The sequence below is a fragment of the Micrasema longulum genome, unplaced genomic scaffold (genome assembly GCF_059751315.1).
Source record: "Micrasema longulum isolate JH-2025_06_02 unplaced genomic scaffold, ASM5975131v1 h1tg000435l, whole genome shotgun sequence".
Taxonomy (NCBI): Eukaryota; Metazoa; Arthropoda; class Insecta; order Trichoptera; family Brachycentridae; genus Micrasema; species Micrasema longulum.
This window is the reverse complement of record NW_028277635.1, coordinates 1,339,841-1,356,323: the sequence shown is the minus strand read 5'-3', so window position 1 is coordinate 1,356,323 and position 16,483 is coordinate 1,339,841. Positions and strand designations below refer to the sequence as shown.

Genomic DNA, 16,483 nt, shown 5'->3' with positions numbered 1-16,483 from the left:
TTTTTGTATGAAACAGAACCAAAACCCCAGACGAGTGTTTTGATTAGATTATTACTCTCAGGTAAAAGGCCTGAAAAAGGAAATCGAGTGGGGACAAGTCAGCCCCGTAGTGTAGTGGCTGGCGGATTCGCCTACCATGCTTGATGAAACAGGTTCGATTCCTGGTAGGGTCGACTAAAACATTCGTTTTAAAAATGGCATAACACCGTAATATTTCACGGTCCCTCGACTGTACCTGAAGCGTAAGACTGATCACTTCGCCTTCATGTAACAAATGTTCGAGATATACTGCATTTGGTGTTCTAATGAACTGCTCTATGCACCATCGTGTGCGGATAGGGGGTAAGAAACTGTATTGTAAAAGCCTTGTAGGCGTATGTTTGAAAATAAAATAAAATATCACACCCAACTCAAGAATGCCCTGACATCTATAAATAATAAATCAAAACTTGTTTATTTACTTAATATTTAATAGTACATTTAGTTTTTAAAATACTTAATAGATGGCAGTATGCAACAAAACAAAATAAATATCTAAACACAAATTTATGGTAATTATGCCCGCACGGAGGATGATTAATAATATTTGGCTGATTTATATAGCGCCATTTTTGTAAAAAATCACCTCAAGAGCGCCTTACAATTGTATACCTAAACTTACATTTTAACTAAACTAAAGTGATATATTATATTTCCAGATTTAAAATTGAGGGCATGATAGTCTAAAGAAGTGGGCTTTTATTTGGGATCTGAAGTGACTAGGACTGTCAATGATTCGTAAGTTTGAAGGTATTTGGTTCCAAGCAGAGGGGCCGGCGGCGGCAAAAGCACGATCTCCAAATCTAGTGTTTGGGGAGCGCCGGATTTTGACAAGTTTTCCTCTTCCTGAATCAAATGCTGACCTAAGAGTAGATTTTCTTTGACATGTATTTTCCCTAATACAAAGGTCCGATGGGTATTTTGGAGCCATTTTATGAAGGGATTTGAATACTGTCCAGCAAAGCTTGTATTTTATTCTCTATGGGCTTTTTAACCATTGCAAATCTCGGGATTTGAATACTGTCCAGCAAAGCTTGTATTTTATTATCTCTGGGCTTTTCAACCAGTGCAAATCTCGAAGATGTTGTGAGATGTAAGAATATTTTTTTACTCCCGTAATAAACCTTGCTACTGCATTGAAAACAGATTAAAGTTTATTAGTTTGATATTTTGGGAGATTTGCATATATTCCATTACAGTAATCTAGACGCAAACGACGTAAGCATTTACAAGAGCTTTAGTTACATCCATAGGAATATTTCTCCACACGGATTTGATCTGTTGGAGATGGAAGAAACCAGCACTTACAGTGGTCTGTTGAACAGCCTACCGAGAGAGGTGGGTGTTTTCTATGCGGGGATTATCAGTTTTAGAGTCTTCCTCTCTAACTATGTATCATAACGCATGTTGATAATTTAGTTGTCTTTGTTTACAAAAGTTTTTATAGACTACTTATTGTATCTCAACAATCTATGGTGCACTTTATTTGAACATGTTTTGTAAATACCTACCTAATCATATATTGTACATTGTAATCTTATATACTCTAAGATTGTAATTGACAGTTGTGCTGTGTTGTCCATTTAAATATAAAATTAAAATAAAAATGTCATCAGGGAGATATTTTAGATATAATTAATTAAAAATGGATTTGGAATAATAATGTTTATTTGACTAGACTTTTAACAATTATTTGAAAATATGCACTTCTTGGTAAAATATCATAATGCATTAAATATACTAACAATAAATAAAAACCTCACAGAGGTCGTAATGGACAAACTTTATTGGAATATACCGTATTTTGCGGAAGATAAGACCCATCGGACCATACGATGCACCCAAATTTTTGGTTGAATTTTCAGAGTAAAAAAGTGCATATTATGGTCCGAAAAATACGGTAATGTGCCCAGATTGTAGAATTTACTTTTCAAGCAAATTGAATATGCAAAAAAAAGCTATGCATGTCAAAACTCTCTGTGAAAACATAAATTCAAATTGTGAAAATATAATATTACAACCCTTAAATGCATAGTGATGTTTCCAACTTATTATTATTATTATAACAAAATATACAATCTTTGTGAAAATTCATTCTTGTGGGTATAAACAATATTTTATATTAGATGTGAACATAGGTTGTTTGTTTTTTCCAAATGAAGAGAACAAGAGGACATAACAAAAAAATTGACAATAATGTATTTTCCTTCATTATTTTACAATAAATTAGTCGATAATTCATAGCATCTTCACTGTACACTGTGCAAATATCACGAGCAGCTTTGGTAGCTTTATTCCTCGATTGAACGCAAATAGAAGGCGTCAAAAATGCTCACTTTTTGTATATTTGACATTCCATTTTGAAGGCTGGTTATCAAATAAAATAATATATGTAACATAAAAGTAAACACAATAATCTCATAGAGCAGAAATTGTTCTTTCAAATGAGGTATAATTAACCTTCGCTATTTTATTTTAATTTTGGCGCCCATTTTTAAATTTGGAACTAAACTGACACTATGTTAACATCTAATACTAAAGGAATTTAACTTATTTAAAAAATGTTTGTTATTTTTTTAAATCTTTTACACTTTAGCAATTATTTTATGTTCATTTTTAATAAACACTGGGTCTGATAAATGGTCAAAATTCATTAAAAAGTGACCCCGCTGCACCTCTTACCGCGCACATCATGAGTATATACTCCATCAATACATAGTGATGAAGATTACGGAGCTATTACCTATATATCTGTACCTTAAAGCTGAAAGGCTGGAAGTGAATTTTTTAGCCAAATTGAGTTATAACTGTCATTTTGTTCATATATTCAGATTCTATTAATGCTTAAAACATTGGAGTCCTTCCGTATACCACTACTGAAATAGCTTGTGTAATAATACTCATGCTTTGAACAAAATTCAACGGATTGCTGGTATTAAAGCAGTGGATACCGAATAATTCCACAATTTTTGTAACAAACTATCTCTGACTCAGCGAGGGATTTTGCACACAATTAAGCCTTATTGTGATAATCAACCATACTTAACCATTATGTCATTTCTTTTGCCGTTAATTTCATTATTTTACTTTGCTATTTTTTACATACTGTTTACTTTTAATAACTGTTTTATTGCTATTAATATCATGTCATGAACTTTATATTTTCTCGTTATTTTAATTAATGGCATGTTATTTAATATTTTTGCCTAAAGAAAGTTTTATAAATACATTGTTTTTCATTCAATATTCTATGTTACTTTTTATACTAAAGTCTGAGGAGGAATTAGGGCACGTGCCGGGCGGTTAGAATAAAAAGCATTGAAGTCCCATAGTTATCTGAAAGTCCATATTTTAAATGTTTTTTTCTAAAATATTCTTATCAAAAGCCTATAAATTCCAAAAACGGCAATAAATTGTGTTTTTACTCCGAGAGATACATTTGAAACAGTTTTACAACTTCAAACCGCTCTCATGAACAATTTACCAAATGTGATTTCCAGCATTTCAGCTTTAAGGTACAAATATATTTTGTAGATTATCAACACTGCAGTGGATATAATATATTATCATTATTTATTGCATTGAATGTATTTTTCAACTATTTACTTATTAGTATTAAACTTATATATTAAATATATTTGTGAGAAAGAAATTAAAAGGTTGATTGCTATGGCTAAGGGTGCAATGAGTAGACTTGTCAAGATATAGAAGGATCAAAGCATTATTAAAAATATGAAGGTTCATCTTGTCAAAACTATGATTTTCTCTATATTTCTATAGAGTTAAAACATAGACATTGATAGTCAGAGAGAAAAACAATTAATGCCTTCGAAATGTAGTGCTGGAGAATAATTCTCCGGATCCCATGGACGGCGATGCGTACAAATGTGCCCATACTGAATAAATTCAATGTTGGGGATGGACTGTCAACTATATCCTACAATATTTTGGACACATCGCCAAGAGAAAACCAGACAGCCTCGAAAAGCTCGTTGTGATGGGCGGATTGGAGGGAAGAAGATTCAGAGGTCGCTCCCCTATCCGATGGAGCAAATGAATTAAATCTACGCTGTAGTCTTCAGTGACTAATGCTCTTCGCTCTGCCCAGAACAGGACTACCTGGAGGCAGACCACAAAAAGAATGATCGACGGCAGTCGCCATCCTCAGTCAAAACGGAAAGGACGAGAAAGAATTCAAGTATTATTATAAAATGAATAAAATAATCATTTTATAATATTTTCCGTACGTCGGAATCAAATTTTATCTCCGTTAAAATATCTATCAATTTTGACAAGGTCATTCTTCGGTTTATCTAATAGTGCTATACTAAAAACAAATTAACTCATTTACAAGTTGTAGCCGAGTAAAACAGGCGAGTGAAGTAACAATGAATAAGATTCTTTTCCTACAACGCTAGAGAGCTGCATCCATTTTTCCAGAATATTTATCATATCTGGTTTTGACATGTGATTTGCGTTGAACCCTCTTGTAAAGCAAGCTATTTGCAATTCGAAAAAATCCATTTTTCTCAATCCGTCTTCTCGAATAATCGCTTTATCGATTTCGTTCAAATACAAGGCTCTTTGGTGAAGTTTGCTGTTTACAGAGAATATCGCAGAGAGACCGTGTAATCGCAATATGTGATTCTGGAACATACAAACAAAACATTATCTTAAAATGTGAAGTAAAAATACACATACTAGTACATGATATATTTTAATGATTTACAGCAGCATAATATTTTTAACTCCCAGCATAATATTTAAAATGACTCCCAAATTGGATCCAACTTTAGTTCTATAAATCGTTATTTCTTGGGAAACTATTTAAAAGCAATATACGTATGCAGAATTAAATCAATGTCATGTCAAAAATATTTTTATATCAATTTCAAAACTAAATGAATCAGGGATTTAAAAAGCAAATTATTTTGAAAAATATAAAAAAAATCATTGAGTGTTTCAAAAAGATGTTCACATCAACTATGAAGCATAAAATTAATTTGTTTTGAATTGTAATTCAATAAATGATCTTCATGGTCGGCCAAATACAGGCGATCATTCTTATAAAAATCATATTGTAAAATATAAAAAAATATTTCAACACTGCAAATGGGATTGCACAATTTACTAAAATTTATATTGTGAAATGAGATGCAAGATAATGATAATTACTAAGCACTATTTTGATTGCCGCTCATAAATATGTCATAAAATTAGTTTTTCTCTGATGCTATAAAAATATTTTGTTTCAAACATACAGTATGAGTAAACGTTTTTTGGTATTCTGTCGTTCAAGCAAAAAGGCAGTAACTGGCAAAAATCAAAAAGTGTGTTTTTTTTTAATGCCATCTGGTAAATAATTGTAATCCATCTAAACAACTTACTCTAATAAATACATCTAGTTTTTAAAAAAAAACTGTTTTGATACAGTAAAAAAAAATACCAAAAACTAAAAATTAATTTCCTCAAAACTTTTTAAATGTTGGTTACTACCTTCTTGCTTGGAACAGCCTTATTGATACGTAAAGGCATTAAAATATATATATATATATATACAGTGATTATGATTATGGACAAGGCTCCACTGAATTGTACAGGGTGGGGCAAAAAGCATCATCTGATTTTCATTCGCTATAACTTTTTGGAAATTAGGTTTTAAACTGATTATGTTTATTTGCAGTTATAGATTTAGTTTTAATTAATTGTGGAAAATTATGTCTGACAAATGGCCGTCGCCGGTGTTGATGCAAATTCGGGCTCTTTTGATTACATTTTGCATAACTGTGCACAGCATTTGTGGGGTAACGTTGTCAATTTTCGGCTTGAATGTTGTTCTTTAACTCTCCCAAGGTGTGGGGCTTGTTCGCGTACACCAACGACTTTAAATATCCCCAGAAAAAGAAGTCCAGAACAGTCAAATCGGGAGATCTGGCTGGCCTAGCCAAATCATCGAAACGCGAGATTACACAAGCTAGGAAAACAACCCTTAAAATACGAAAATACGCATTGTGTCGCGTGCAGTATGACAAGTGGTCCCGTCTTGTTGGAACCACATGTCCTCCAAATGCAGATCGTCAACTTCCGGTAAGAAAAATTCAGTCAGCATGGCTCTATAACGGTCACCGTTCACCATAATACCGTTACCGTCGGCTCCTTTGAAAAAATAAGGCCCAATCACCTTTCTGACGTAACTGCACACCAAACGGTGACTTTGAGAGGAAGTATTGGAGTTTCATAAATAATTTGTGGATTTTTCGTGCCACAGAACCGAGAATTGTATTTATTGACGTGGTCGCTCAGATAAAAATGAGCCTCGTTGCTCATGATCAATTTTGATGGAAAATCATCCACTTCGTCGTTGAGTTACAAAATCTTACGGCTGTATTCTTAACAGGCGCCACTGTCGTTTGGTAACAACTGTTGGACCACCTGAATTTTGTATGGCAACATTTTTAATTCCAATGTCAAAATGCGGCGCAGGGAACGCCGCAAAATGTGCAATTATTGAGGATGAGGATGTAGATGTTTCGGGCTCCTCTACCACATTTTTACTTACTGCTTCTATGTTTTCAGTCAAACGGCCGATTCGGGGGCCTTCCGAGCCTTTGGTTGTCCCGTGTTGTGCAGCTCAGACGTCGAATTGTTTGCACTGTGGGCACTGCCTCGATTGGGATATTTTTGCCAAAATTCACATTGCGTTAATACAACTGATAAATTATTGCGCGCAAACATTATCACAATTATCACGCGTTCTTGAGACGTATAGCGATACATTATTATCCACTATAAATTTTACATACGACGCCATTTGCAAAAATGGCAGCACTTTCCGATGGGGTGATACTTATTGCCCAATCTTGTATAATAAATAAATTTATTAACAAATTATTTATATTATTTTTTTAATAATATAAAAATTTTTCGTTTGAATTATTAATTTCGCTTTTGTAGGAATATTTTTTTCAACAGAAAAAATTGCATGCATTTGTAAAAGCGCACACATAGAAAAACAATTACACAGTAAACATTCGCAATCTATTCGCAGATATTCACAATAATAATAAAAAGTTCATTACGAGATAGTATTTAACCCTAGATTCATAAACTGTATTAAGAGTTACATTGTTCATAAACATATGTCTCTCTCTGATACACCTTACTTTTAAGGTCACCTAATTTAATAATTACGGCAGATTTTGCAAAAAAAATCTACATAGTTTTTTTTTTTTAAATAAAATGGCGTTGCATATTAAATTTGACGCTTTTGCCAATGTCATGTTGAATTATTTTATAAAGAAACAGGTTCGCAGTACGCAACCAGGCCCATCATAGATTAATTAGAAAGGGTTATTATTTGGAATTAAAACATAAAAAAACAATTCAAAAAATTAATCAGATCATTCTAGGCTCAAACTACCGCACATTGCACGCCGCGCGCTGTGACAGTTTTATTACTTGAGGGTATATGAGAGACGAGTGTTTATGAATCTAGGGTTAACAGAAAAATATGCAAAAAGTATTTGAATCAATACTAACAAGATAATTACTAGCAAATGAAATTTAAAAAAAATATATTTACAAAAGATTTTCAGTAATTCCAAATCATTTAAGACAAGTACTAGATTTTTAATCCTCTTCAGAATTTAACCTATGTAAATAGGCAGATATTTCAACAGATTAATACATTATTAGGTAGATAGAATACCTTTGGCAGTCTCCGTGATGTAATAACTAAGATGCTAGACTCACGTACTGAAGGTTTCGGGTTCGATTCCCCGTAAGATCACAAAAATTAAAATTTAATTTTTCTTTTTGAAATTACTAAAAGAAACAGCAATAATATTAAAACTATAATAACAATGCCAACAGACACAGAAGGAATTATTGGGAAATATAGAAGTCTCCCCATTTACAGGGCATTTGGCCTATTACTAGCTGGTTTAAGTGATCACATTATACACTATTTTTAACATTCAGTATTCTGCCTATGTTTCGGACATTCATATATCTACATTTTTATACGATTTATTATGATTAATTTAAGGACATATAAAAGTTATATGTCCTTAATTTATTATGTAACCCAGTGTATAAAGACCTCCCACCAATACACTTAACTAATTTGATTCTTTCATCTCAGTAAAGACGGCAGTTTCAATTTATTATAACTTCCCTCTTTAGAGACATCTGTCTATCTAGATCAGCCATACTTAACCTGCAGCTCGCTGAGCTTTTATGTGTGGCCCGAAACACTTAATCGTGAGGAACGAGATTTAAAAAATCTTGCATTCTAAGTTTTGAATATCTTAAATATGCGCCAACAATCATCTGCAAACTGCCTGAAACTGACACCGGCAGTATAGTATACAGATGTGACAAAATATATATACAGTAGAACTCCAATTATCTTAACTCCGACTATCCGAATCGCTGATTATCCAAATCGGATTCCTGAGTGACCACATGCAACTTCTCACTGTCAACTTGGATGCGCGACTTGGCTGCCCAAAAACAGATGATGACAGTCAAACAGCTTACTTTGACCGAGATGTTTAGCAAGCAATGACTTTCATTAACAGTACGGTACGTACATACTATACAAATGTACAGCACTTGTAACTACGCCTTACACGTAAAAGTTTTTCCTGTTCATTTAATTAATTAAAAGCTCTTTTTCTTTGAAAATTGTTTTTTCTCCTATTTTTAACACACACGGTAATTAATTCAAATAGACCCTTTTTGGGAAAAAAATCCAATCATCCAAATTTTTTATTATCCGAATGGGGTCCGGTCCCAATTGATTTGGATAATTGGAGTTCTACTGTATATATATACATATATATATATATATATATGTATATATGGATATATTTATACGGAAATACACTTTTGTTAATGTTTGAGCTGATATTGACTGGTATTCCGATAAGTATTAGTATCATTCTGATTTAGTTTTTTTGACTTTTCTTTTTCGTTTTTTTTTGTAACAAAAAGGTTTCAAACTTTTTACCAAGCTCTTTCTTGTACCATTTTTAATATAAATACAAGTTTTAAACAATTATTTTTGATACTTACGCACCCACACACACGCACCCTCTCCCTCATTCATTCCCACACGCACATGTACCCTCTCCCTCATTCATTCACGCATACACACATTCACCTACACATGAATACAAACGTCACACACAAACAATTACGTAATCTCTTTTCTTATATATGTGTCATTAGATTTACAGTGGATTTTTTTAATTGGCTCTTTTTCTACTTTTTTTGTTTATGTAATAGCTGTAAAAATCCCAAATAAAATAATATAAAAGATTTTTTAGAGTTTTATATTTTTTTAATATTTTTTTTTAGATGAGTTCTGCCAATTGGTCGGTTGACTTACTGTAAACCGAAAATCTATCACAACTCTCTCATCATTGGTTAATTCGGAAGAACTAAAGAACTAGTGATGTCATTCAAAGAAGTTCGTTTTTATTAAAATCTTTTTCCTTTTTTTTACATTTTCAAAAAACTTTGTAAGAATACATTTTTCATTTCCAATTCCCCATAGAATTGAACTTCCTAAGAGTTTAAGTATTGCAAATGTAAAAAAACCCAATATCTACATATAACTATGGGTGCCAAAAAGGCTAAAGATTAGGGGTGTGTTATGATCTATATGCAGATAATTTTTGACGCTCTGTCATAAATGAAAAGTATGTAATTTAAAACTTACCCTGTGAATGAAATGGAGCTTTTTCATAGAATATGGACCTGTAATGAATAAGTGTTTGCAATCAGTTAACTGTTGAACTGTTGGATGATCGCCGCCTTCTAATATTTGTAATATTTCTGTCCATTTAGGTACCAACTTAATATCTTTAATGTCTTTGGCATGAGTCTTAATGCAATTGAGTATTGGTTTACTGTGTTTTAGTCGGTTATTCAAATTCGATGAACTAAAGTCAATTTTCTGTTGAATCGTCCAAAAATGGGATGTAAGGAGTTTCTGTGGATACATATAACTGAAAAATAAAGAAAGTATTATTTGATATAATTTATATTGGATGTTACCCTGTATTTTTTTGATAACTTTAAACCAGACGGCGATATATAAATAATGTATTTATTATTAATTAAATCTGAACTAATTACATTTCCCTTTTTTCTATTTGACTTTTCACTAGGCCAAGCTTGTATTAAAAGAGACAAATTTGCGCAATTAAATCATTTTTGTAACATTTTTATTAACATTTGATTCGATTCAGAATTTGCTTATGTGATAAATTAGACATTGTAGACATTGTGGACGAATATGTTTATTAAGGTATTATTTATTTGATTGCTTTTTTAGGTGGAATATTCATGTTTTATAACATGCAAACGGTTAAGATTCGTAGTTAGCCAGCTACACAAATTGAAGTTTTTAGTTCCTCTCTCCGCACTAAGGTTAGTATATTTGTCTCTGGCCGAATCAATAATAAGATACGGGATCACCGCCTCGAGACATTATTGTGCAACAAACAAATAAGTACAAAATGTTCAAAACGCACTTGTTAAATTGATTGCACCAACTAATTTATACAACCAGAGACATAATACCTCGTTCATGTATAAAGAATTAAATGTTTTACCAGTTAAGGGTATTTTATGGAGACAAAATTATTATCCAACAGATGTTCAGCTCAATGTATAAAAATAAATTAGAACACAGCTATCTAACAAGATTTATATCTGCTGATGGTCTAGTAGTACTAACATTTAAAAATAAATATGGACAGCGTACGTTGGATTATATTGTTCCAAAAATATTTCATATGCTGCTACTTGACTTAAAAACATGTCATAATAAAAATAAAATTATATTTTTATTACCAAAGTGGTAAGAAGACAGAGCGTTTCTATACTGATTTATTATTTATGTAAAATTTTCATTAGAGAAACTCAGTATTTTTATATCTCGTTAAATACATTTTCACAATTTTCTTTTGAACATTTTCTTTTCTTATTATATTTACATATTTTAGATCCTAAATTTAATGAGTAGTTTTGATTTTTGTTTTGTAAATATAACTTATTTAAAAAAAATTATTTTGTTTTATTTTTATCTTGTTTTGGTTGCATTTATGAGCACCCACTACTTTTACTTTTTTTTCTAAAGCTTCAAATAATATATTCAAGTATATGTTTATTCTTTAATTTATTTATTTTTCTCTATTTTTCTACTTTTATGAAAATATTTTAAACTATTTTATTTGGTTTTGTTGAGTTTTTTTTTCTTTCTTTCTTCTTAATACTTACTATTTTTAATTTTTTTCAAATCATCAAAAAAAAATATATGTTCATTATTTTACAATATTAGGTCTGTACTCTTTTATTTGAATCTAAATTTTAAAAATATTCGAGCACCCGACGACAAACTATTATTTAATATAAATTTTATATTTGCACCACTAAAATTAGTGGTTAAAAACAAAGTTGTTTTATTTTTTTAATTATTTTATAGTTTATCTAGGCAAATATGTTTTAATACTTTTTGTTAAATATTGTAGTAACTTGTGTATTTTATTAAATAAAGACTCTTATGATAAAAAAAGATAAAAATTAGAATGTGTAAAACTAGAACAGCCTCAAATGAGGATATCCCACATGTTATGAATTTTACAAATCCAACTTAAACAAAACTGTTAAGATAGTTAAAGAGAACTTTGTTCAATTATTTAAAAATAACTTTATACATCTTTACATATAAATGAACAACTCACGCTAACGGATATACGACAAAATTTGCAAACGGCAATGCAGAAACCAACAAAACAGGAGCAATTTTCATCAAATCTTTAGGCATTTGGTGATATATTTCAATTTCTCGTTTTGTTAAACTTGAAAACACATCTTCTTTTGTTAAATTTTCTAATGATAATTTAATCTTGGCGAATGTCTTCAGATCTGTAAAAAGGCTGTGAATTCCATCTTTGAACACTCTGTATACTTTGTTTGCAGCTGGGAATCTTTTTTCCAATATTTGTTCGTAGAAAGTAATATATTTGAGATAATTCTGTAAAACATTAACTTGTTTGTCGCTGTTCGCGGGTTTGTTTTTTTCTTGCCAAATCGCACTTGTGGTGAACATATTCCTGAAATGAATTATGTTTTTAAAAACAACAATAATGTTTTTAGTCACTGTAAGTTTAAGGCTTAAAACAAAAGAATAACTTAAAAATAAATGTATTATTATATCAGGGATGTGTGGTGGGGCTTTTGATTAGGGAAGCAGTCAGTATATAAATAGATAATCATCATTCCCTTTCCACGCCTAATGGTGTATAGGGGACTGCATTGGTACAACTTGATCATTTTTGTAACAAGAAGGTATGATGATCAGTCTTACGTTTCAGTTACCAGTCTATTCTATATTAGATATTCGATTCTAAAAACACTTTTTTAAATAAATATTTCATGTCAACTATGTCGGGAATCAAACCCGGGACCTCTTGCATGGTAGGCAAACATGCTGACCTATTATCTACACAATATACTATGCCTTTGAGGTGATTTTCATGAAAAGGCTGTTTAAATTATATTGAAATATGTTGTAATTATTTTTTAAATGTGTGACAGTAAAACAAATTATCACTTTAACATTATAAAATAAAGTAGTAAGCTATTTTATGCTGTAATTCCAAGATAAAGAAAAACATTTTAAAGTGTAATATCAAAATACTACTGTCAATTGATTATAGCCCTTTATTTGTTCAAACACAGTTGCGCTATAAGTCAAAAAAATAAAAAGGATTAGTTTGGTCAAACTGCTTTCGAAGGACATCCAATAAGCAATGTGTGTGCATATGCTGACTTTGAATTTGGTACTAAGTGCACGCTTTAATCGAATCCAATGCATTTTGCAGGTTTTTATTCCAGATTTGCGTGGATCGGAGCGATCTCTACTACAGTGTGCACGTAATTGCACAAGCGAGAAGTCAAGTAAATTTGAAAAAATGTAATCAATGATTTTCAAACCCATCGAGTTTACTATGATAAATAATATTTTTTAATTATTTGTTGTTTAAAGTTAGTTATTACAACGATTATATAACTTATGGTCGATTAGTAGATTTTTTAAGAATGTATTGATTGTGTAGTCAAATTTAAGGAAGCATTGGTTCCATTTAACCTATAGGGGAACTGCGCATGGTAAACATGTACAAGTACATAATAGTATGTTTCATCAGCGGAAATTTAAAACGCTGCAAGGGCTGTAAGGGGATGTAAATTGTTAAAAAGATAAAAAATAAAACTTTTGAAAGATCATATTAATATAGGTATACATAAATACCAGTTTTTGTTGTAAAGGATTTAAATGTGTTTATTATTAATATAATGCAAAAATTAGGAATAATATTATTTATCTTCTGCTCTCTTTCGCTCTTCTGAACAATTAAAACACTGTGCCATACATCCCTATCAACTGACAATTCTAATACAAATGGATATAATTATGATAAACATAATAACCTTCAAAATAAGTGGAAGCATTTTTTTATGCATATTATCAAGTATTCAAGATTTGTTGTATATTTAAGAAGTGTTTTTTTTCAACTTGATAAGGACTAAAGTGTGATGACATTTACATTAAAATACAAATTACGTGTAAGTTTAATATGTCTAAGGTTTTGACTCCACAAATACACGATGAGTGAAAAGGGGGCAGTTTTTTTCTAGGAAAAGTCCATTTAACCATCAGAAAATTCCGATATTTGTATTTATTGATATTTATAAATCACATACACTCACCGGTTTTGTAAAATTAGATTGGATCTACATAAGCCCATTGCCTTTCCTATCATTTTTTAAAAAATCAAATAAAGATAACGTAATTAAATATAATCAAAAATATCGGCGAAAACTCAAAAATAGTAAAATGTCAATTGTCAAATTATCATTGAACCAGTCATTGCCAACCTCAATAAAGCAAAAATCAGTAGATTCTGGAAAATAAATCGGTAGATTTAGGTAAATTCGTAATCAACCCAAGTGTCGCAGACGAGGAGGCGGTGGCATTGCCAACCTCAAGATTGATTTACACCATTCTACATTTTTTTGTTTTCCACCCAAAAGCCGCGAGCGCGGGACGGGAGTAGCTGCAGTTGTGTCATAAAAATTGCCAATTGTTTAAAATTTCATAGTAAAAGGCATTTTTAGTTTGAAATTTCATTATAATATAACGAAATGTTTAAAAGTCCGTAGAGTTTCCATCGAATCGGTAGATTCCTCCGAAAAACGGTAGATTTACCGAAAGTTCGCCATGCTTCGGTTGGCAAAATTGCCACATACATAGATAATGGATATATAAGAGACAAACAAAACCCATAGATTTCGGATCGTATAAGTTTTACGTCAAAGTGGTCAGAGTTTAATGAGTGTTGCACTAATAGAATATTATCACTCGGGAGGCATATTGTCCATATAAAGGATCTTTCAAAGATTATTTTTGTTAACATATTGCAACAGAGATGAAGGACATTTTAGAGATGGTAATATTGAAGTCTAGGCATCTACAGGGCTTATGACTTGTCATTGGCTGGTTTAAGTTGCCACTTTACACAATGTGTAACATTCATCATTCTGCCCATATTTGAAAACCTATATTCCTCCAATTCTATCATCTGTTGATGTTTGTGAAGATAAAGAGCCAAAACCTTTATTTATGCGGGTGAGATTCATCCAATTGAATTATTTCACCTACATGGCAACGCCTGAAAATTTTTATTTTTCAATTTCTATACTTCTTCATAGACCAGGTGGATTTATCAACAATATTTTGAGTTCGTCCAAATTTTTGTAGACAAGGACTGGATTCAACTCCCTAAGGAGCTGTTAACATTAACATATTGCAACAGAGATGAAGAACATTTTAAAGATATGGTGACAGGTCATTAGCCTTGTAGATGCCTAGACTTCTATATAACCATATCTAAAATATCCTTCATCTACGTTGCAATATGTTAATGCTAACAGCTCTCCAGGGAGTTGAATCCAGTCCTTGTCTACAAACATTTGGACAAACTCAAACTATTTTTGATTCTTTTTGTGTTTATAAAAGCCCCAATAATCAATAATTTTACTCATAAATTTTGTTTGCAATATTCGATGTCTCAGAAAAGCCATTTTATTCGGTTGGTAATGAATTTGATCATACAAATCCACATATCAGTACACCACGAACCATGCATTAATTTTAAATGTTGGTAATACCAATAAGAAATTGAAACGACGCGTATTGTTATCTATGATTTTTTCTCCCTTTCTTGCCAACCTTGAAGCTAATGGCTACTCTTAAATAAGGCACTATTTGAATCGTAAGGTGACTTCCAGGTAGCAATGTAAACTTGACTCAAACTTGCGTCAAGTTTTAAATATCAAAAGTGAAAGTGAAAGTTTGACATAGTAACTGTGTAAACTTGAGACAAGTTGAAATCAAACTTCCTAGTTACCACCTATTAAACCTGCATATTTATTTCTACAAATATGCTTCAATATTGCCACAACAAACTAGCAGTATCTTTGCTAAGCTTGTCATGTCAACAGTGCCATAAGGGGTTAAAAATAAATACAATAACCTGCTACCATTAATCTACAAAAATATAATTACTTTTTAATACATGTAAATTGAAGACAGATCATTTCTGACAGTTCTTCTAAACATGTTTGTCAATATCAGATGAATCCGAATCCTCTTATAAAGAAACCTTTTTTATATTAATAATGTTTTGAATTTGTCCAAATGTTTTTAGACAGGCTGGAATTCCTCCCTGGGTAGTTATTTAAATTTAAATTTGTTGCAGTATAGAGGGAAAACATTTTTTAAAGTGAATATGGAAGTCTAAGCATTTCCAGAGTTTATGACCTGTCATTGGCTCATACTCAAAAAAATGTTGATTAAACTAACTGGTACAAGAAGAAGGATACATATTTAAAAAATGTTTTCAGGCGTTGCCTAGTAGGTAAAATGGTTCGGCCAGATCAGCTCTTCTTTTTATTCTGCATCTCGTCTACCATCGGTTTCTATACTCTGCAACTCTCTTCAACTCGGTGAATGAGGCGCAGTTCAAATCCTCGCATACTTGCTCCAAATTCTCCAGTTGGGGGCGCCCTCTGTAATTTATCACCTCAGCCATTGCCTCTATTATGTCATACAGTAGATTTTCAAGGCGTATTATATGGCCGATCCATTGGGCTCGCCTCTCTGAAATGATTTTGATTAGGTGCCTCCCTTTTTCTTTTCTGCTGAGAACCTCGTCATTAGTGATGTGGTCTCTCCAGGAAATTCCTAATATTTTTCTGTAATACCACATGTCAAAGGCCTCTTATCTCTTTCGTCTCGTCTTGGCAAGTTGCTTACGGAGTTTTAGGTTTATATTATTTGACTAAAAAATCTTCGATTTTGTTAAAC

The 16,483-nt window shown here is 31.7% G+C and overlaps 1 protein-coding gene across 1 annotated transcript; it reads right to left on the bottom strand.

Annotated features, from left to right (window-relative positions):
• Nucleotides 1–1,689: 1,689 nt before the first annotated feature.
• On the bottom strand, nucleotides 1,690–14,014 carry LOC148281593 (LETM1 domain-containing protein 1). Its single transcript, XM_088226498.1, has 4 exons — nucleotides 13,825–14,014; nucleotides 11,796–12,167; nucleotides 9,767–10,055; nucleotides 1,690–4,686 (listed from the first exon to the last, which is right to left on the bottom strand). The coding sequence occupies exons 1-4, from the start codon at nucleotides 13,875–13,877 to the stop codon at nucleotides 4,387–4,389; spliced, it is 1,014 nt and encodes a 337-aa protein (XP_088082624.1). The 5' UTR covers nucleotides 13,878–14,014; the 3' UTR covers nucleotides 1,690–4,386.
• Between the last annotated feature and the right edge of the window lie 2,469 nt (nucleotides 14,015–16,483).

Excerpts from the sequence above, each read along its gene's own strand:
- LOC148281593 (XM_088226498.1), bottom strand. The coding sequence starts at position 13,877 with ATGATAGGAAAGGCAATGGGCTTATGTAGATCCAATCTAATTTTACAA. Across the intron at positions 12,168-13,824 it reads AATCTAATTTTACAAAACCG|GAATATGTTCACCACAAGTG; the intron begins GTGAGTGTATGT and ends AATTCATTTCAG. Across the intron at positions 10,056-11,795 it reads TTTGTCGTATATCCGTTAGC|TTATATGTATCCACAGAAAC; the intron begins GTGAGTTGTTCA and ends TTTATTTTTCAG.